The sequence below is a fragment of the Bison bison genome, unplaced genomic scaffold (genome assembly GCF_000754665.1).
Source record: "Bison bison bison isolate TAMUID 2011002044 unplaced genomic scaffold, Bison_UMD1.0 scf7180017864213, whole genome shotgun sequence".
NCBI lineage: Eukaryota > Metazoa > Chordata > Mammalia > Artiodactyla > Bovidae > Bison > Bison bison.
Window position 1 is genome coordinate 10,526,675 of NW_011494785.1, and position 22,639 is coordinate 10,549,313.

General features: G+C 46.9%; 1 protein-coding gene across 1 annotated transcript in view; it reads right to left on the reverse strand.

Annotated features, from left to right (window-relative positions):
- The window catches only part of EFCAB11 (EF-hand calcium binding domain 11), a 170,432-nt gene extending 149,165 nt beyond the window's left edge, over positions 1-21,267 (reverse strand). The window contains exons 1-3 of the mRNA XM_010845178.1: positions 21,074-21,267; positions 20,437-20,532; positions 15,010-15,055 (exon numbers count right to left, since the gene is read on the reverse strand). Coding sequence (XP_010843480.1) covers positions 15,010-15,055; positions 20,437-20,532; positions 21,074-21,148 — 217 coding nt within the window. The 5' untranslated portion in view covers positions 21,149-21,267. The remainder of the gene's footprint in view (positions 1-15,009; positions 15,056-20,436; positions 20,533-21,073) is intronic.
- Positions 21,268-22,639: the final 1,372 nt, after the last annotated feature.

Genomic DNA, 22,639 nt, shown 5'->3' on the forward strand with positions numbered 1-22,639 from the left:
TCTGCTGCGTCGGCAGGTGGGATTTTTATCACCAGTGCCACCAGAAGACATTTCTTCTATTAGAGTTTTCAGCAAAAAGCATTAAAACGTGTGTGTTTTAAATGCTCTTATACTCTGGACACTAATGCCAAAAAGTAGGTCACTATTCAATCACACGGCCAGCAAAATCATCATTTTAGAAACCCAGAATTGAGAGGGAAAGCAAATACATGCATAATATTTGCTTTTTACTTATAGCATCTGATTTGGGGGAATGATAAGAAAAAAAAAGCACAACTGCATTGTTCAATATGTGATACAGATTCACAAGGGAAAAAATGCACATGAGCAGGAATATCTTTTAAATTACATATTCAGAAGACTCGTCCCTATTTGGAGCTGTATAGTCAGGTCTTTATGTCATAATCTTGGGGATAAAAAGCAAATGTTCTTTACTATTTCCTAGGAGAAAATATATGTGGGTTTCAACTGCAATGCTTATTACCACTTGAAAAGAAGAAACAGGGACTTCTCTGGCAGTTCCGTAGTTAAGACTCCGAGCTTCTAACGAAGGGGGCCTGGGCTGGATCCCTGATCAGGGAACTAAGATCCCACAAGCCTCATGGCATGGCCAAAAGAGAAGAAAGAACCTAAAGATACAAATAACCCCATATATGTAATCAGTTCCTTCATACTGTTTTCCCACAGGATCATATGTTGACTTAAAAACACAACATCAAACCACATAAACATACCCTATAGCCTCATCTCCACCCTGCCTTTAACTTGTATTAATCTTCAATGGCAACACACGCAAATGCATTCAATGCCAATGCAAGTTTCTTTTCCAGAAAGGATAGGGCAGTTTCCATTCAGCTGAGTGCTGCAGGAGCATGATCACTTTCCAAGGCCAATGTAGAAAGGTTGGTTATTCCTACAGCTCTGTGATGCAAACACCTTAATGAAAGTTTTAAACATCTTGCTGCTGCTGCTGCTGCTGCTAAGTCGCTTCAGTCGTGTCCGACTCTGTGCGACCCCATAGATGGAAGCCCACCAGGCTCCCCCGTCCCTGGGATTCTCCAGGCAAGAACACTGGAGTGGGTTGCCATTTCCTTCTCTAATGCATGAAAGTGAAGAGTGAAAGTGAAGTCACTCAGTCGTGTCCGACTCTTCACGACGCCGTGGACCGCAGCCCACAAGGCTCCTCCGTCCATGGGATTCTTAAACGTCTTACTGCTCTTTAAATGGCCTAGATATACAGTTTCTACTACGAGCTCCACCTGCTGTCACTGTATCCGAACCTAAAATTACCACTTCACAGAGACTCGCCATAACTGTAAAAATTACCACTTCACAGAGACTCGCCATAACTCTAAATGCATTACCTGTGTCCACCCCTGGAGTGAGAGAGAATGTTCAGAACCTTCTAATTCCAAATACAAGGTTGAGCCTTCTGTGCAGACTTTTCTAATGATAAAAGTTACATAAAACACCTTGCTGTAATTACACGTTAAGGCAACAACAATAGGGATCATGTACACCTGTGTGTTTGTGTTTATTATTAATCTCCAGAAAGTGTTCAAAAATTGCCTAGGTCAGGTAATAGAGACTCGGAGAACAGACTTATGGACACAGCCGGGGCAGGAGGGGGTGAGACAATCGAGAGAGTAGCACTGAGCTATACACATGACGGTAAGTGGAGCAGAGAGCGAAGGGGAAGCCGCCCGCCTTGTCACACAGGGAGCTCAGCCTGGCGCCCTGACCACCCAGAGGGCCGGGATGGGGCCGGGCGAGAGAGGAGGTTCAAGACAGAGGGCGCTCCAATTAAAAATGAATTTAAAAAAACTGTCTGGGTAATGGACAGTTTTTTTGGACTCTATCAGTGGTTCTCAGACTTTTTTTTTTTTTTTTAGCTGTAGGAAAGGTTCTTCTTTATAAAAACAGGTAATCCCCCCCCCCAAAAATAAAAATAAATTAAAAAAAAAACAGGTAATCCCACTGTGTAAAGATGAAGGCAAGGCATTCTGGTTGCAAAGAGGTGGGCTCCCTAGGCTTCCCTCTCCAGCAGCCCCTGGAAGTGCCCCAACAGGAAGGACCCAGGATCAAGGATCCTGCCTGAAAGACCACTGGGGCCAACGATCTTCATGAATCCTTCCAGACTCTGCAGCTCTGAGAGCATTCCTTTCCATCTGATAAACGGCTCTTGGCAAAAGGACTGTTCCTGTTCTATCATGAATGTATACATTCCTTTCCAAGCTACTTAATACATGTCATAGAGATATATCATATAGAGAAATGCCATCTTTTCTTCTTTTTTGTTTTTAAGCAATTTCCTAGGAGGGTAATCATCTTTCACCACAGGGGTGGATATATTCAAAAAAGTACAATAAAACCATATACATTTTTCCTTGACAGTTCTTTTTTCTTTTCTTTCTTTTCTTTCTTTCTTTTTTTTTTTTTGTGGCTCACAGTTCTAAGTTTCAGGGTCAGCATGCAGAAAGAAACCCTCTTAAAAAAGGAGTCATCTGGTTTTTGGCTATCACAGCAAGCTTAAACCCAGGAGAGGAAGGAGAGAATGACAGAAATGCCGTTATTTAGACTGGAGGTCTGGTCTGAGATTTAGTAGAAAAGGTAGGGCTCCCATTCATCGAGTCATATATTAATTTTTTTCCGGGGACTGAAAATGCCTAAAAATGAGGGCTTAAAAGGATTAAGTGGACTTTTAAAAGGTATAATGCAAGCCTTTTTAGTTTGAGACATAAAATTCAGATTATGATTTTTGGCGGACATGCGAGGGGGAAAAAAAGGATAAAATGTGTCTACATAAAAGCACTGTAAGGACAGAAGGGCTTTCCCGGCATCAACAGTGGCGAGCTGTACGGTCAGATGGGAAAGGAGATTCAGAGGACTGAGATTTTCTTCCATCCACACGCTTAAGAGTAGGGGAATGAAGAGAAAAGAGTCTATCTTAATGGAAGAAATCAAGTTTTACTATATCACTGGGAGGGAAACGAAGAGGAAGAGTGCAAGCAGAACAGAGAAATCTGAGCCAACAGGACCTTATTTCTACCAGGCGTGGACAGGAATCACCACCTGTTTTATTAAGTACATCTCCTGCTCACAAACCTTCAAAGGTTCCTCAGCATTAATGCTGCCAAGTCCTGATACCTTATTCTGGAATTTAAAGCTTCATTATTCCTTCCAGGCAAACTGGTCCCTAAATCTCCCCCTTCCCAATGCCCAGCTTCCACCAGGGTGACTCACTCTGAACACCACTCATTCACAGGTACGAACCGTACTCCATGCTGGTGTGGCATGTTAAATGTTCCAAGGAGGGTGGATTTCAACAGAATGACAGCTGAGAGTGCTCTGTTGTTGCTCCTGTTCAGTCACCAAGTCCTTTCCAACTCTGATCCCATGAATCGCAGCACGCCAGGCCTCCCTGTCCGTCACCAACTCCCAGAGTTTACTCAAACTCAGGTCCGTTAAGTCAGTGATGCCATCCAGCCATCTCATCCTCTGTCGTCCCCTTCTCCTCCTGCCTTCAATCTTTCCCAGCATCAGAGTCTTTTCCAATCAGTCAGTTATTCACATCAGGTGGTAAAGTATTGGAGGTTCAGCTTCAGCATCAGTTCTTCCAATGACTATTCAGGACTGATTTCCTTTCGGATGGACTGGTTGGATCTCCTTGCAGTCCAAGGGACTCTCAAGAGTCTTCTCCAACACCACAGTTCAAAAGCATCAGTTCTTTGGCGCTCAGCTTTCTTTATGGCCGAACTCTCACATCTGTACATGACTACTAGAAAAACCATAGCTTTGACTCTACAGACCTTGGGTATGAAATTGGAAAGGGGCGCAGGGAAGAGGGGTGCTGTAAAATGAGGGGCAGGGATCTGAAAGAAGAGGGACACATGGGGTAGAGGGGTCAGTGGGAGAAACTCCACAGGGTTGGCATGCAGAAAGAGCCCCTCCAGAGGAGGAGTGTGGACCTGGCCTTTCCATTGCTGGCAATGGAGAGTGAGTGACAAAGCCCCTCCTCTCCACCACTAATGAACACCTGGGCACAGTGTAGAGACAAGACAGGCAACGTCGGTGTGGGAACGGACAGTGCAGGTTTCAGTCTAAACCGACACTGAGGTCTGCACGCACGCTTGCACCAGCAGAGCACAGGGCTGCCAGGAGCTGGGGGACAAGCTGGACGCCGCCACCTGCCGTCATGCATGCCACCTGTTCTCTGTGCTTCTCCACCTTCTCGCACTGCACCAGCCTTCCACATCCGGCTCAGGCCCACACCTCGGGCAGGAAGCAGGGGGCGCTCTCTTCCAAGAGACCTCTCGAACGACCACTCGTTCTCTCTCTTCAAACGACCTCTTGTTCTCTTAGAGGTCTTCTTGTCTATAGTGCTCATGTGACATCTGGCCGTCACGAAAATGACAATACTTCTTTCATCTTCGCTATGACATATTACTTGGAAGAAAAGCTATGACCATCCTAGACAGCATATTAAAAAGCAGAGACATTACTTTGCCAACAAAGGTCCAACGAATCAAGGCTATGGATTTTCCAGTAGTCATGTATGGATGTGAGAGTTGGGCTATAAAGAAAGCTGAGTGATGAAGAAGTGATGCTTTTGAGCTGTGGTGTTAGAGAAGACTCTTGAGAGTCCTTTGGACTGCAAGGAGATCCAACCAGTTAATCCTAAAGGAAATCAGTCCTTATTCATTGGAAGGACTGATGCTGAAGCTGAAACTCCAATACTTTGGCCACCACCTGATGTGAAGAACTCACTCACTAAAAAAGACCCTGTTGCTGGGAAAGATTGAAGGCATGAGGAGAAGGGGACAACAAAGGATGAGATGGTTGGATGGCATCACTGACTCAATGGACGTGCGTTTAAGCAAGCTCCAGGAGTTGGTGATGGACAGGGAAGCCTGGTGTGCTGCAGTCCATGGGGTCGCAAAGAGTCAGAAATGACTGAGTGACTGAACTGATGATATTACATTTTTAAAACACGTCTTTAGGTCAGTGTCTGTGACTCTCAATTCTTTTCTACCCTTACAAGGAAACTTAGCCTCTTTAAATGGGGAATTAAATACATTAATTACGGGTGCATATCTGTGGATGATACCATAAAACAAACGGTCTAGAGGGGATTTCCCTGGCAGTCCAGTGGATAAGAGCTGGACAATAAAGAAGGCTGAGTGCCGAAGAATTGATCCTTTTGAACTGTGGTACTGGAGAAGATTCTTGAGAGTCCCTTGGACTGCAAGGAGATCAAACCAGTCAATCTTAAAGGAAATCAACCCTGAATATTCTTTGGAATGACTGATGCTGAAGCTGAAGCTCCAATACTTTGGCCACCTGATGCGAAGAGCTGACTCATTGGAAAAGACCCTGATGCTGGGAAAGATTGAAGGCAGGAGGAGAAGGGGAAGATAGAAAATGAGATGGCTGGATGGCATCACCAATTCAATGGACATGAACTTGGGCAAACTCTGGGAGATGGTGAGGGACAGGGAAGCCTGGAGTGCTGCAGTCTATGGGGTCGCAAAGAGTCAGACCCAACTGAGCGGCTGAAGAACAACAACCAGTGGTTAAGACTCCACACTTCCAACACAGCGGGTGTGGGTTCAATCCCTGATCCGGAAAGCAAGACCCCACATGCCTCGAGGCTAGCCAAAAAACAAACAACAGCAAAATGGTCCTAGGATTTCACGGTAAGTATATGTGCGTAGCTCAGTCAGCAAAGAACCTGCTGCAATGCAGGAGGCCCAGCGTTGAGTCCTGGGTCAGGAAGATCCCTGGAGAAGGAAATGGCAGCCCACTCCAGTGTTCCGGCCTGGAGAACTCCATGGACAGAGGAGCCTGTCGGGGTCACAAAGAACTGGACACGCCTGAGCGACTGAGCCACCAGCATACGCGCGTGCGCTTCCTAACAACAGAGAAGAACACAGTGAGCTGAGATCGAAGTCCGACGCCAGCCGCATCTGCTACACTGTGGCCTCAGTTCCTCAGGGAGAGCCCAAAACAACAAAACACACAAAACAGACACACAAACGTGTTTACAACATAATATAAAAGACTAGAAAATGGACATTTAAATTTAGGAAAAGATACTTTTCATAGTCAATGATGTTGCTCAAAACAACTCGGGTGAGATAGCAACAAACAAAAGTCATTAACCTCACCATGCACAAATTATTTTTCAATTAAACTGATCCTGGATAGCATGACTGAGCCAACAGTCCATAATCACCATCGTGATCAATCAATTTCTTCGATTTTTCCATCGTTTAAAGTTGAAGATTAAAAGTAAGCTCCTAGAAAGCTTTTTTTCCTGTTAAGTATCAAAGTAAAATGTGCTCCTTGTTTTGAAAGGGAAACCATATAAGAAAACAGAAAGAAAGTAGGGGAGGGAGAGATAAAGCATGATCTAATCACCCAGCGGAAACAAAATTCTGATGTTCTTTGTTTTGATTTTCCTCCCCAAGCATACGGGATTAAAAACGCACAGACAGCTGTTTGTGGATTCAGTGGGGCAACGTACACTGCGCAGATTAAGCCAAAGTCTCATAGTCTTGGCTGTTGGTATTCAACATGCTCTACAATCATCCCACATGAAGTCAAACCCCCTGAGATCACCCGTGGCCTTGCCCGGCCCAGAACTGCCCAGACACACGCGGCATTAAACCACTGGCCTACGCTGAAGAAGGGCTGCCCAGGGGGCGCTTTACCTCACAACCGCTTGATAATGGGTGATGTTAATAGTGCCATGGGTCACATTAGCCCTTGTGATGGAGCTGAGGCCAGTCTTCACTGTCTTTACAGTGTTTCTTTACAGTGTTTAGTGGTAAAGAACCCGCCTGCCAACGCAGGAGACACAAGGGACATGGGACGGATCCCTGGGTCGGGAAGATCCCCTGGGGGAGGGCATGGAAACCCACTCCAGTGTTCTCGCCTGGAGACTCCCTTGAACAGAGGAGCCTGGCAGGCCATCGTCCATAGGGTCGCAAAGAGTTGGACCCAACTGAAGCGACTGAGCACGCATACAATGAAGAAAACTCAAGAAACTTTACAGTTTGCGACTGTGTTTCCCGAACTGTTTGCAGATGTCAGTGTTTGCTCATCGGTCTCTTCTCTCTGAGACATCGTGGGGGACACGCCCTACGTCAGGGAAGACCACGTCTCTCTGGAGAAGGAGCTTCTCTGGTGTGGCTGCTCATCGCGGACTTGGCTGTGACTCCCTTTTTGCTCCAGACACTCAGGAGCAAATCTGACATCAACCTCTAACGACGGCACAGAGCCTCACGGCTTGTCTTTTGTGTGCTGACCCACTCCTGATGCCGACTCGCTGAGTTCCTAGGACAGTGAAGACTGGCCTCAGCTCCATCACAAGGGCTAATGTGACCCATGGCACTATTAACATCACCCATTATCAAGCGGTTGTGAGGGTAAGCTTAGAGATTACACTACTGCGGCCTGCTACGTGCTAGCTAGCTGTACCACCTGTGCAGATTACTTAACCTCTGTAAGCTTCGGGATTGTTTTAACTTATAAAACTAGATAATCCTGACATGAAAGTGAAAGTGGCTCCATCATGTCCCACTCTTTGCGACCCCATGGTTCGTACAGTCTCTGGACTTCTCTAGGCCAGAATACTGGAGTGGGTGGCCTTTCCCTTCTCCAGTGGATCTTCCCAACCCAGGAATCAAACCCAGGTCTCCAGCATTGCAAGCAGATTCTTTACCAGCTGAGCCACCAGGGAATCCTAATATAGAGCTGTGTTAACATTAACAATCCCTGCATAACACTCATCACAGCATCTGCACAGGGTAAATGTTCAAGGAATCAAAGCTATAATTATTATCTGTAATAACAATAAATACTGTAACACATGGAAAAGTATTTCATAAACCAATAAAGAACCACCAAATGCCAGGATTAAGATTTTTTATTACTCCCTGGAGTTCAGTCTACTCATTTGAGAAAAGGGAACATATGACCATTTTCTAGGCTCTTCTAGATGCAAACTTCTTTCATTTTCTATAGTTAGAGAAGATGTGAAATGTTCTGTACTCTTAGAGAACAGAAATAAAACCCTCTAAAATGAGGTTGCAATACCAGGTGGCTCAGTGGTAGAAGAACCCGCCTGCCAATGCAGGAGATACCAGAGTCATGCGTTTGATCCCTGGGTCAGGAAGACCCCCAGGAGGAGGAAATGGCAACCCTCTCCAGGGTTCTTGCCTGGAGGATCCCACGGACAGAGGAGCCTGGCGGGCTAGTCCACAGGGTCACAAAGAGTCAGACACGACTGAAGTGACTGAGCACACACACCCGCACACGTGCAGTGTGTACTAGGACCCACACCAACACTGATCTCTTGCTTCCTTAAACACATGGCTTGATTTTCCCTCCTGTTACTATTCTATAACTTCTTGTTCCTGGGGCCTAAACAGTTTTTACTGATACTCACTTGCTTTGTTAGGTTATAAGCATTAAAAATGTCATTAGCGCCTTTTTGCTGTTCATTCTGGCTGCCCTCAAATTCTCCCAGCGTGACCTTCCTTGAGATAGCCCACTCTTCCAACGGCTTTGTCTACACTTTTCACTCGTCCTGATTTTCACAAGGAGCCTCTATAGAGATGGCCCACCTTTTATAACAGAGACCTAGTGACGCAGAGTTTGGGTGTGAAGGTTTGGTACTGCTGGCCGAATGTACATCATCAGGGCTCTGCCCAACTGGGTTCAACCCAGGACGTGACTCTGGACCCCCCGCAGGAAGCTGGGCAGCAACAGGCCCTCGTGTGGGGTGGCATGTTGGAGATCTGGCATGGCCTTTTCTAGATGTAAGAAGAGCTACCCCTAGTGGGAGAATGCCCGAGTCACAGCTACCCAGAGGGACTCGCTGATGGCTCAGCGGGGAGGGAATCTACCTGCAGTGCAGGAGACACAGATGTGGGTTCAACCCCCGGGTCAGGAAGATCCCCTGGAGATGGAAATGGCAACCCACTCCGATATTCTTGCCTGGGGAAATCCCACAGACAGAAGAGCCTGGTGGGCTATAGTCCACGGGGTCACAAAGAGTTGGACACAACTTACTGCCTAAATAGCAGCAGCAGAGAACAACTTTGGAAAGTTGATTATCTGAATAAATAGCTCCCAGAAAACCAAGGTCAACATTTCAGTTTTTTAAGATCAAAACATTAAGGAGAGAGATAATATATTTGGTAAAAGAATCTGTGTATAAACTTTTCCTGTAAAAAAAAATAAAGTTAGGGACTTCCCTGGTGGTCCAGTGCTCTGGCTGCATGCTCCCCATGTAGGGTGCCCGTTTTCCATCCCTTGCCAGGGAACTAGATCCCAAGTGCCACAACCAAAGACCTCAGATGCCACAACTAAAAAAATAGCCTGCGTGTCACAACAAAGATCGAAGATCCTGTGTGCCGAGACTAAGATCTAACACAGTCAAATAAATATTCTTTAAAAATAAATAACATTAAATGTGACTCAAGTCACTGAAAGGGAGAAAAGAAGGAGCTGATGGTCTGGAATATGCTTCAGGACTGAACAGTTCTAATGAAACACCATTATGTTAGCAGCACTCAGAGTTTGGCAGTGACTTCTTGTGAGGCTAGCTGTTTTACTTTCCCAAGGATGTCTGTGCTCTGGAGTGTCCCCTTTCAAGGGGACATGAACTGAAGCTGGTTGGAAAGTTAGTATCCTGGCTGTAAGTCTACTCCTCCACTCAAGAAGAAAGCGGTGCTTTGAGAAGGTTAATTTGCCGTTGACATCAGGACCAGAGAGGAAGGGGGAGCCAGGAAGCCTGCAGACGAAGGAGAGCCCTCCACAGCAATTCTGGAGCGAGGCACTGAGCACCTACACTTGGACCTCACTCCTCCAACCCTGCCTTCCCCTGAATTTCTCCGATGGCTAATTTACTTTGCAATGTTCTGTCCAGTTCAGTTCAGTTGCTCAGTTGTGTCTGACTCTTTGCAACCCCATGGACCGCAGCATGCCAGGCCTCCCTGTCCATCACCAACTCCTGGAGTCCACCCAAACCCAAGTCCATTGAGTTGGTGATGCCATCCACCCATCCCATCCTCTGCTGTCCCCTTCTCCTCCTGCCCTCAATCTTTCCCAGCATCAGGGTCTTTTGAAATGAGTCAGTTCTTCACATCAGGTGGCCAAAGTATTGGAGTTTCAGCTTCAACATCAGTCCTTCCAATGAACACCCAGGACTGATCTCCTTTAGGATGGACTGGTTGGATCTCCTTGCAGTCCAAGGGACTCTCAACAGCCTTCTCCAACACCACAGTTCAAAAGCATCAATTCTTTGGTGCTCAGCTTTCTTTATGGTCCAACTTTCACATCCATACATGACTAGTGGAAAAACCATAGCCTTGTAACTTTCTGAAATATATTTAAAAATTGATTCTTCAGAAAAGATGCTGCAACAGAAAGCACCCTAACGATCTGATGGAGAAGTGGCTGTGAGAGCAGCTGTAATATTCCTGATAATAAATGCGAGGGCCATGCATATGAGAGCAGGTCTGGGGGCACATCACCAAAGTCGGAAAGCCCTCACAGGGAAGCCTACTCTCAGGATGAGAGCCTCCAGTTCTGCAGCAACCCTCAGGCCATATGAGTTTGAGAAAATGTGCCATAGTAAGGTGCTCTTCATTATACATAAGCGAACTAGGCTTCAGGAGAGGCCACGTGAAGGTAGTACCTGCAGAGGACTCCCGTCCAAACCTTAAAGCTTTAATGTACATCAGACCTAATATCAAAAGGAAGCTCCATGACTGCGAACCTGTAAGAACTGTCTCTGCAGGAGGTGCAAAGCCAAGCATTAGAGAACCTGGATGGGGGGCGGCTTCCCCTGCAGCTCAAATGGTAAAGAATATTCCTGCAAAGCTGGAGACCTGGGTTCAATCCCTGGGTGTGAAAGATCCCTTGGAGGAGGGCATGGTAACCCACGCCAGTGCCCTTGCCTGGAGAATCCCCATTGACAGAGGAGCCTGGCGGGCTACAGTCCACGGGGTCGCAAAGAAAAGGACAGGACCGAATAACTAAGCATAGAGAACTCGGGGAGGAGAGAAACATTCATGAAATTTACAAAGTCTCCAGCCACACGCCAATGCTCTCTCAAACGTCAGAAAAAGAGAAAGTACAGCGGAGGAGACTACTAACAGCATGGCTGGAAGATCCTTCTGCCACAGACCAATCCTCACATCATATCAGAGCGCTCACACTCAAGAGAAACCTTCAGGGGCCTCCCCGGTGGTCCAGTGGCTAAGACTCCATGGTCACAGTGGGAGAGGCCAGGGTTCGATCCCTGATGAGGGAACTAGATCCCGTGGGTTGCAACTAAGGATCCGGAATGCCGCAACTGAAGACTGAAGATCCTCCCTTGCTGCAGCTAAAACCCGGGGCAGCCAAATAAATAGACATTTTTTTAAAAAGAGAGAAACCTTTAGAACAAAGTAAAGGTGGAAAAACCCTCTGCCAGAATTTACACTTCAGTGGACAGCAAATCACCACAGAGAAACCATACGAATGTGACACACGTGTATAAGGCATGTCTTACTAAACATGAGATAATACACGCAGGGGGAGTCTTAGGATACAGAATGCGGGAGGTATTTTCAGAGGTCAACCTTTACATCAGAGAGCTCGCCACACCTGTGAAGAACACGGGCCGCCTTTCTTCCAGAATAATACCTATTTGTGCATCAGATAACTGGTTAAGGAAAGAAAACCTCCTTTGTGAAGTCAAATCTCTAATTAGGAATCAAAGGACCCACACGAGGGACAAACTCTATGGGAACAGTGAATGTGAGAGTGCCTTTGGCAAGCTACATGTATTTATGCAGAAACACTACCTAAACAAGAGCAGAGGGAGGCCTGCGTCCAGACAGAATCACTCGCTCGCTCCCAGAGGACGCCCAAAGGAGAGAAACCCGAGCAGCGCAAGGCAGGCGAGAAATCCTTCTGCCAGAAGACAGAACTCTTTCTAGACTGGAAGGTTCACATAGAAACCCAGAAAAAAACACATAGAGAAGGTCTCACCAAGAACCTACAATCTAAATTGAACAGCAAAGAAACAATCTTTGAATGTTTTAACAGTGTGAAAAATTTTAATAAGAAATTTAAAACCTGGGGAAATTCCATCAAGTTAGGGATTATAAAAAAAATAAAACGAAACAGTGAAGAGTGGAGAGATATCGGAGCACTCACACTCAAGAGAAACCTTCAGGGGCCTCCCCAGTGGTCCTAGCACTTGGTCCTAGCACTTTGAGGAGATAGCACTCACTGTCTCCTCAAAAATATCAATGTTGCAAAAAGGCAAAAAAAAAAAAGGCAAAAACACCTTCTCCTAAAGGCAATATTGTTCACAAAGTCATGTTCAATATGTAATACCAAAGTGAAAAGTGGAAGTGTTATTTGCTCAGTTGTGTTCGACTCTTTGCGATCCCAAGGACTGTAGCCCACCAGGCTCCTCTGTCCATGGGATTCTCCAGGCAAGAACACTGGAGTGGGTTGCCATGCCCTCCTCCAGGGGATCTTCCTGACCCAGGGATTGAACCCAAGTCTCCCGCATTTACAGGCAGATTCTTTACTGTCTGAGCCACCAGGGAAGCCCATGGGATACCAAACTTGTATCCAAAAAATAATCTACTAAACTCTTCTGTATATCCAAAATTTATAAATAAAAATATTTTTAAAAAGAAAGAAAAATATAGTCAGAAGGACACAGGAGCCAACTCAAGGAGGCAGGCAACGGTCAATCTCCGACAAGCTGAGCTCTAAAATAATCGAGCGTAGTGTGCTCAGCCGATCAGCCGTGTCCGACTCTTTGCAACACCACAGACTGGCCCACCAGGCTCCTCTGCGCATGGGAATCTCCAGGCAAGAACACTGGCATGGGTTGCCATGTCCTCCTCCGGGGGATCTTCCCGACCCAGGGATCAAATCTGCCTCTGTGTCCCCTGCCTTGGCAGGCAGATTCTTTACCACTGGCACCACCTGGAAAGCTCAATTAAGTATAGGAATGAATTATAAATCATTGAAAGCATACAAATTCATGAGTCCATAGTGATAAAAGAGCTAGACTGATCAATCAGGAAGACGGGAAGTCTCTTGCTTATAGTAAAAATGCCAGGGGCTAACTGAAAGAAAGCCTGGGATTAGAAAACCGTTACTTTGCAACCATATGGCAGAAACTGGATCAGACAAGAATCATAAATGGGTACCAGATCCAGGGGGAGATGATGATGAGAAGCGCAATATTTGCAACATCAAACACATCTCTCCACAGGCTGCTGATGAGTGGCAAGGGAAGAAAATATCAAGAGAAATAATACAATGGAGAAACCAGACAACATCTTGACCAGTGAGAAAATTAACATCAGCTACAAGAGACAGACAGACAGACATCTGCGGTCTCAAGACTTGGTGCCCTGGGAAGGACAGATCACCCAAACACGATTCTGTCTGAGGACACAACAGCTCGACCGAATGACAGAGGCATGCCAGGCAAACGCAAGAGGAGGGCTATTCCTAAAAAACAAAACAACGAAGAGTGGGCTATTTCCTCAAAAAAATCAATGGTGTAAAAAGGCAAAAAAAAAAAGTCTACAGAAATGTCCTGGCTTAAAAGAGGCTAAAGAGACATGGTACCAAGAACTAACTCCTGTGTGAGATGAGGGAAGATGCTCTGAAGGACACAGTTAGAGCGAGCGACAGCACTGGGATGCAGCCGGTTGCTGTCGTTCGGTCTCCAAGTCACGCGGACTCTAGTACATAGACGGTAAAGACAGGCGTCGACGTGAACTCCCGGTAGGCGTGCCGAGGCTATGGAAGCTCAGCGAGAGGATGGAGGCGAGGCGGAGAGCGCTGATGAGAAGGGAGATGGGGTAAAGTGAATCTGGCTAAAGGGTACACGCCTATGCTCTGCACTATTTTTATTTTGCAACTTTTCGTAAGTCTTAAATTGTAATTGTTGAAAAGCCAACTCCGCGTGCTGTGGACCCTACCGCCTCAAATAGGGTCATCTCTCTTTCTCCTCCGCCTTTTGCCTCTTCACTCAGTCACCCGGCTGAGCTGAGAAACAGCTTCATGTTCCAAACAAAGGCAAACGATGCAGAGCAAAGGGCTCTTGATCCAGAGATGCTGGACCTCCTGGAAGACTGACCTACTCACACTGTCGCTTTCTCACTTCCTGTTTACCTTCCAACCACTGCGGCCCGGCCTCTGTCCCCGGCAAGCGCTGACGCGGCTCTTGCTAAAATCACGCAGCGTGCCCAGGGTGCCAGCTCCACGGGTCCTCTTCAGTTCTTTTGCTACCTGACCTTTCAAGAGCGCTGAACAGTGCTGACCACACCTCCTCCCTGAAATACCCACTTCTACTGGTTTCTGATCACTCTTGATTTTCCTCTGGGCCCTCTGCCCCTCCCAAGTCTCCTTTGCCCTCTCTTCATCCCCTCCCTGACTTCTGGTGGTTACCATTCCTATGGCTGTCCGTCCACACTCTCCCGCAGGGGGTCTCGTTCATTCCCACGGCTTTAAAACCACCCACATGCCGAAGCCTCCCAGACATCTCTGCAGCCTAGAGCTCTGCTCATACAGCCCGACTGCCTTGATGTCCTTGAGCAAAACCTTTCAAACTCAAAATTGAACTCTTGCTGTCTCCAAACCTTAAATCTTTTCCTCTAGTCTTTCCATTTCAGTAAGTGCCACTTCTGTTCACTCAGCTGCTCAGAAAACCCAGATCATCCGTGGGATGTTCCAATTAGAAGTACCACTCTGTCTTTAGGCTTTGCCATGGTTGAAAATCCTCTGATAATAAACATACTTATGAATACACTGATTCATCAAAACTAAAAGAACCAAACCTCTTGTTTTGGGGGTAACGGAAACAAAGCACAGATTTGCTTTAACGTAAGGCTTTACAGTCTCTGTATTTGTTCTTTGTTTTACTTTCATGAGTGTCTAAATAAGGTAGGTGGTAAAAATTAACTTTCACATTACCAGAAGTGTTTGGATCTACTGAAGACATCACAGAATCAGCTTCTATCTAGAAAAGAAAAAAAAAAATAGAATATACAATTTCATCAAATGTTTTCACAGTATAAGTTCTTAATTCCTGGGATGCACGAAAGGAATGTATATTATGAGAAACCGTGTTTGTTGGATCCAGCAGACAAGTGGTGTCACAGGACGGCTACCACAGTCGCGTCACTGTTCTGTCAGTAAGACACCAGAAGCTAACCTGCTACAGATGTAGTGGCCCCCAAAACTTTATCTATTGATCAAAACAGTTAAATCATATAAAATCAACTTGGCCCTCACATACACAGCATACCCTATAAGGTAACCTTTCTGTCTAACACCAGTACAAGCAATTGTTACAATGCGCTCTTTGGCTTCATTTAAAATATTTTCTTCCTGACTGTAATAGTAACAATTGAGAAAACATAAAAAACATTTTTACATTATGAAGAGAAACAATGAAAAAACAGCCATCCAGTGAAAACCATCATCAACATTTCCACCTGGTACACCTTCCTCTTCCCCACGCGCTTTTTTAAATTGGAGTACAGTTGTTTCACAGTGTTGTGTTAGTTTCTGTCGTACAGCAAAGTGACCAGTCACACACATCCATAGGGCCCCTCTGGCTTGGGATTTCCTTCTACAGCTTGGTGACCAGTCACACACATCCATAGGGCCCCTCTGCTTGGGATTTCCTTCTACAGCAAAGTGACCAGTCACACACATCCATAGGGCCCCTCTGGCTTGGGATTTCCTTCTACAGCAAAGTGACCAGTCACACACATCCATAGGGCCCCTCTGGCTTGGGATTTCCTTCTACAGCAAAGTGACCAGTCACACACATCCATAGGGCCCCTCTGGCTTGGGATTTCCTTCTACAGCAAAGTGACCAGTCACACACATCCATAGGGCCCCTCTGGCTTGGGATTTCCTTCTACAGCAAAGTGACCAGTCACACACATCCATAGGGCCCCTCTGGCTTGGGATTTCCTTCTACAGCAAAGTGACCAGTCACACACATCCATAGGGCCGCTCTGGCTTGGGATTTCCTTCTACAGCAAAGTGCCCAGTCACACACATCCATAGGGCCGCTCTAGCTTGGGATTTCCTTCTACAGCAAAGTGAACCAGTCACACACATCCATAGGGCCCCTCTGGCTTGGGATTTCCTTCTACAGCAACGTCACCAGTCACACACATCCATAGGGCCCCTCTGGCTTGGGATTTCCTTCTACAGCAAAGTGAACCAGTCACACACATCCATAGGGCCCCTCTGGCTTTGGCTCTCCTTCCCACTCAGGTCACTGCAGGGCACCAGGCCGAGCCCCTGTGCTGTCCGGTCAGTCCCGTCAGCTATCTGCTTTACACACTGCAGTGTGTGTACATCAATCCCAGTCTCAGTCCATCCGATCTCCTCCTCTCCTGCCCACACATTTGTAAACATATTCGAGAACACATGGTATATTACGTTTGTGGACCTGCCTTCACTTAATATTAAAACACCAGCATTTTCCCACATTGCTGCAAGACCTTTACAAATATCATGGAATTAGGATCTTGGCAACATGCAACATAGCTTCTCCACCTTGGATTCCATGCCCTGCACTTTCCTGGTTCTTCCTGACCCTCCCAGACGACTAGCTCCCAGTGCGTCTTCCTCTTGGGGTCCCCACCGACCTTTAAATGTGCAGACGCCCCCAGGCTCTCCCCTCAGAAGAAAGGAGAGCGTGCCGCCCTTCACGCTCCGCACACCCTGCCTGGTCAGTGCCACCCACTCGCACACCTGTGAGGAATCCCAAACCTAGCTCCGCCCTCCCCTCTCCACCGATTTCAGATTCCTACATCTGAGGGAGGCAGCACAATCTGAAGGGGATCTTTAGCACCATCGTCACCCACCATCCAGCAACTTAAACAGTGAGCGCACGCGGCTGTATTTAACACGGAGAACCAACAAGGACCTGCTGCAGAGCGCAGGGAACTCTGCTCACGTCAGGCGGCAGCCTGGACGGCAGGGGGTGCCGGGGGAGAAAGGACACACATAGACGTATGGCTGCGTCCCGTCACGGTTCACCTGAAACTGTCTCAACATCGTTGACCAGCTGTATCCCAATACAAAATAAAAAGTGTAAAAAAAACAAAAACAGTGAGCGCACTTAGGGTGCTTGCATCTCCTCGGAATTAACGCGCGGCCTGTGGTTGCATCGCTCCGGTACAGTCACCAGGTCCAATCACTGGGACACAGCTTCTCCCACCACCACGGGGTGCTCCCAGACACTTCATATCAGTGGAGTCCATTTCCGCTGGTCTAAACAAGGCCCCACCTCCTATTACAGTTACCACTAGAATTCCTTGCCTTCTTCTCTTTCTGTTCTTAATCTCTTTGTCTTAGTATTTATCGGAGTTTTATAAGTCTCTCTAAACTGTGAACTGCTTCAAATGTGCGTGTGCTCAGTCACTCAGTTGTGTCTGTCGCTTTGCGGCCCCGTGGGCGATAGCCCAGCAGGCTCCTCTGTCTGTGGAATTTTCCAGGCAAGAATGCTGGAGTGGGTTTCGGTTTCCTATTCCAGGGGATCTTCCTGACCCAGGGATCGAACCCACGTCTCTTGTGTCTCCAGGACTGGCAGGTGGATTCTTCACCACTGATGCCCCCTGGGAAGCCCTGCTTCAAAGTAGCATCTATGTTTTATTCATCTTTATATTTCTAGCAACTTGGAAGTGCTCCTTTTACTATATGAGAATACAATAAATTTCATTCTGTAAACATTTTCATGAATGCAGAGTGATTTATTACACAAAAGTGACTTACAGCTTCATGACCTGCATTCAGGAGTTATTTCATTTGCTCAAAAGCAATATTTAAAAACAAAATCCCAAACCTCAACCTAATATAAGAGTAAAAACCTGTGAGATTTCAGAGGAAATACATTTTCACCTGAATGTTCATGATGGTTACAAATGATTCTTAAGTGTATAGGTGATTTGTTACGTCAGTATTTTACTGTTTAGCAGCCTGTAGTCAACAAGCATTTCCTTTGATTAAAAAGTAAACTTCAATGGTGACTTTTTATATGCCCTCTATCCCAAGACTATGGCCAGACGGATGTTAAGGTCACCAAGAATAATTTGGAGGTGACCAAGGACTTGTTTTTAAAGTGTTTTCAAGTCTTACTGGTAAGTCTTGACATTTAGAAATGAATAAGATATGAATGTTTAAAATCATGTTTTCTTTTCAGAAAAAAAAAAAAGTAAACTTCAAAACCTCACCCGAAAGTAACAACGTGTTAAATCTGATGGTGTGTAGAATGTATGTTACCCTATCACTGTACATGTCATTAAATTCTTCACTTAGGCCCTAAAATTAAAACCGAGTGAGTAGATCCAGAAGTAATAAAGGCAGAACGAGACCAGGTATCTTTCCAGCTGAACCTGGGTTAAACACAGTGCTTCACAGGCTGGGTCCACGTAGCTGACCTGCTCTGGAATTCCAGCTGAAATGACTGCAGGTTAACAGGAGAGCTGCAGTTTCTGGGAGGTAGCCCTGACTAGCCCTGAGGACTTCTCTGAGCTCCAGAATCAACCTCACAGTAACTAAGCAACCCCCTGGCAGTTGAACCACTCGGAATCTACCTGAGCTGTTCATGGGACACAGTTATATCAACAGAACACGCTAACAGTGAAGTTGTGATACACTTAAGCATCATGGAGAAGTGGACGCTATGTGGTCCCTGGCTTCGTGGGGTCTGTAATCTGAGACAAGTAGAGCTCGATCATAAGGCAGAGCTGAGCCCAAGTGGCTGCCAATCCCTTGGTCCAACGAGGGCAGGAGGGCATTCCAGAGACAGCCCCGAGTGCTCCCTCGGGTTGAGGCCTGCCACTGAATTTCTTACACCTGGCCAAGACCTCGCCTCTGATTTATTCCAGTTCAGCAGTTTAACAAGAGGGACCTGGGACTAGAATGGATGTAACAGACAAGGGGAACAGGCAAGGATAGGGAGCCCCAGGAAATCTGTCCTACTGAAGCAGGAGGCTCACTGGAGTTCAGTTCAGCTCTCCTTAACTAGTGCAACCTTTTCTGGAGAAGCAATGCCCAATAAAATTTCAAGTGTACCTAGCACTTGTACTTCTAGGAATTAATTCCACAGAGATGTATTTACAAACAGAGATATAGTTGTAAAAGAATGCTCACTGTAGCAATATTAGCAGGAGTGAAAAACAATGGAAACAGCTGAAATGACCAAAACGAGGAAACGAGCTCGAGACTACTGGGAACCTACTTTTTCTTAAATGCAGTGTGTGTGCTTTCAGGTTCTCCTGCCAAGTGAAAAAAGCAAGTTAACATAAAATAGGCATGCTATGCACCTTCCTATGCTTTCAACAGAATGCCAGGCATGCTTATCATGCATAGGAAATTTGGGATGATACACAAGAAAATGGTTAATAATGGTAACTCCTGAGGAGTAGGGAGGGAAGACATTTACATCCAACTTCATATTTTTCTGGTCCGTTTTAAATTTTTAACTATATAAATGCATTATTTTCATAATTTAAATGGGGCAACTTTTTTTTTTTTAGTTAAAAAAAAAAAAAAAAAAAACCTGTACATCCCTTCCTCTGTGAATTCCTCCTGTTACCAACATCCCCCCCAGGCTTCTGTCTTGAAACCATGCTGCTGCTGCTGCTAAGTTGCTTCAGTTGCGTCCGACTCTGTGCGACCCCATAGATGGCAGCCCACCAGGCTCTCCCATCCCTGGGATTCTCCAGGCAAGAACACTGGAGTGGGTTGCCATTTCCTTCTCCAATGCATGAAAGTGAAAAGTGAAAGTGAAGTCACTCAGTCGTGTCCGACTCTTAGCGACCCCATGGACCGCAGCCTACCAGGCTCCTCCGTCCATGGGATTTTCCAGGCAAGAGTACTGGAGTGGGGTGCCATCGCCTTCTCCTGAAAACTATGCTAGTATCTCACATTTAACATAATTATTACCAGCCTTGTGGTAACTTAGTCTTTATAGATTCTAATTCATCCCTTTTGGGTTCTTAAGAAGAAAGTAAAATTCAGCACTGGACACATCTCTAAAATTGCTCAAAAGGCAACAGTTTGTTTTATAAGCATCCTAAGCTAGCCCTCTGCACTCTCCATCCACCACTGTATTGGGCTTCCCTTGTACCTCAGTTAGCAAAGAATCTGCCTGGAATGCAGGAAACCCTGGTTCAATCCCTGGGTTGGGAAGATTCCCTGGAGAAGTGAATGGCAACCCACTCCAGTATTCTTGCCTGGAGAATCCCATGGACAGAGGAGCCTGGCAGGCTACAATCCATGGGGTGGCAAGAGTCGGGCACGACTTGACGACTAACCCACCACCATTACTGTATTCTCTGCACTGTCCCCAAATACAAAAGAAATTTCTACCTTGGATGGCTTGTAACCAAACAGCATTACAACAGCAACTTTAAAGTCCTCTCTGCTTAGATAGCCTTTATTATCTTCATCGCATGCTTTAAATACCTAAAGAACATTAAATATCTTCAGTTAAAAAAACAGAAACCATTTGTTCTACTATTTTTATTACTAACATATATTAAGTTTAGACCTCTCAAATCTAAAACGTAGCTGAAAAGTTGGGCTGGGAAGTGAGTTTCATTATCCTAATTTTAATTCTCAAAACACCTTAATGATGTGCTAAAATTTGCTCCCCATCCACACCCCCCCCAAAGTGCAAAGGACTTAATCGGTAGGTTAATTCTTTTAAACCATCAGGATAAATTCTACCCAAAATTCATGCTAGAATGAGGAAGGCGAGGCAGCGAGGACGGCTTTGAAAGGCGGGAGGAGAGACGCAGGTTACAGTTTATTATAAAGAGACTCTCGCAGAGAGCAGAACGGGGTTGGAAGTAGGCAGAACTTTGGACGGGGATCCAGAAGCTTGGAAGCCCCAGGCTGGGTCATTAGCCATTACACCTCGGGGCTGAACGAGAGCCGGGCGAGGGGATGGCGTGAGTGCCCCGGGTCAAGCCGAAGTCCGAGACCCAGCCCTCCGGACACCTACTTCCACCCATTTCTTGTGCTCTGGGGGACTGGCCTCCCACGTCCGTGGCCGGGCGCCGGCCTGGGAGCAGAACATCGCGATCGCCCCACGCGAGTCCAGACTGCAGAACCCGCGAGCTCTGCGGCCAAAACCCCCGGGCCGGGACCGCCAGCCCCGTTCGGCGCAGTCCCGGAAGCTGAGCTTCGCCAGGCACCTCCAACGTCTCCTCTCATTGGACAACCTGCGAGCCACTGGCATTGATCCCGCAGCTCTATTGGCCAGAGACTTTGTTTGGCAATGTTTCCTTGGAACAGCCTATGGCAGAGAGGCCCTCAGGCCCGCCCCCAGCCCTGGCTCCGCCCCTCTAGTTTTATTAACTCTTGGCACAGCCTACGGCAGAGAGGCCCTCAGGCTCGCCCCCCGCCCTGGCTCCGCCCCTTGGAACAGCCTATGGCAGAGGCCCTCAGGCCCGCCCCCAACCTTGGCTCCGCCCCCCTAGCTTTATTAACTCTTGGAACAGCCTATGGCAGAGAGGCCCTCAGGCCTGCCCCAAGCCCTGGCTTCGCCCCCTCTAGTTTCTACCTGGGACACGTGCTCGCCCAGGCACTGTTCTAGCTGGGACGCGTGCTCGCCCAGGCACTGTTTCACTGTATACTGCATGATTCTTCTCATTTTCTGTCCCCACACCTTACAGTATTTACTTTTGATAATTTCGATCAATGACACTATGCTAGGCATCATAAGAGACACAAAAAGAGTGTGAACGAAGCATAAAAGGAACCAACCAAGCCCAGGACTCACGTCCGGATCAGCAAGTCTTTGGTGTCGAGACCTCCCAGGTAATTACTGTGTCTGTTCCATCCTCCCGATAAGCCTAGCACTGAGCCCGGTGCCTGGTACAAATCACACGTTCAATAAACAAACCAAGTGAGCCCTTAGAACGTTTCCATCAAGCTATTTAACCCAGCTTTCTGGGAGGGGTGGGAATTCCAAGAACGGTATCAAGATCACTGAGTCCAAACTCCATGGCAAACATCCTTACTAAATGCAAGGAATAGGGCGAGGGTTCCATTTTGCAAGAGTTTATCTCAGACCCTTCTCCTGGCAAATCAGTAAGATTAAAAAGGCAACACGCATACACAGAGGCACACACACACCTACTTTAACAAAGAAACCAATATTCGAGGTTGAGTCCGAGGGAGCTTATTTAACCTTTGGTCTTAGAACAGGGTTTACAGTCTGCGCCCCAGGAGAACCCGGAACACTGGTCTCAGACTTCAGCTTCCTCTAACCTCTCAGCTGACCCTCTCCCCCCTTTGAAAAGAAACCCCCCAATGCCTCGAGTTCCGGGAGCCTGAAATTAGGAGATCCCCCTCAAAGAGGATGCGTTTTGCTGATCAGCTACAAGAAAAGAGGGAAACTTCTCTTCCTCTCTCCCGCTTTGGTCAGCCGTGGCCAGGCGGCGAGAGGACAGGTAAAGGCGGCCGGGACTTCTCGCTGCCCCTCTCGGAAGGGGTCCGCGGCGGTCCCCGGGTGATCCGGCGGGCTTCAGGACCCAGCGGCGCGCGTCCCGGAAGGGGCAGGAGC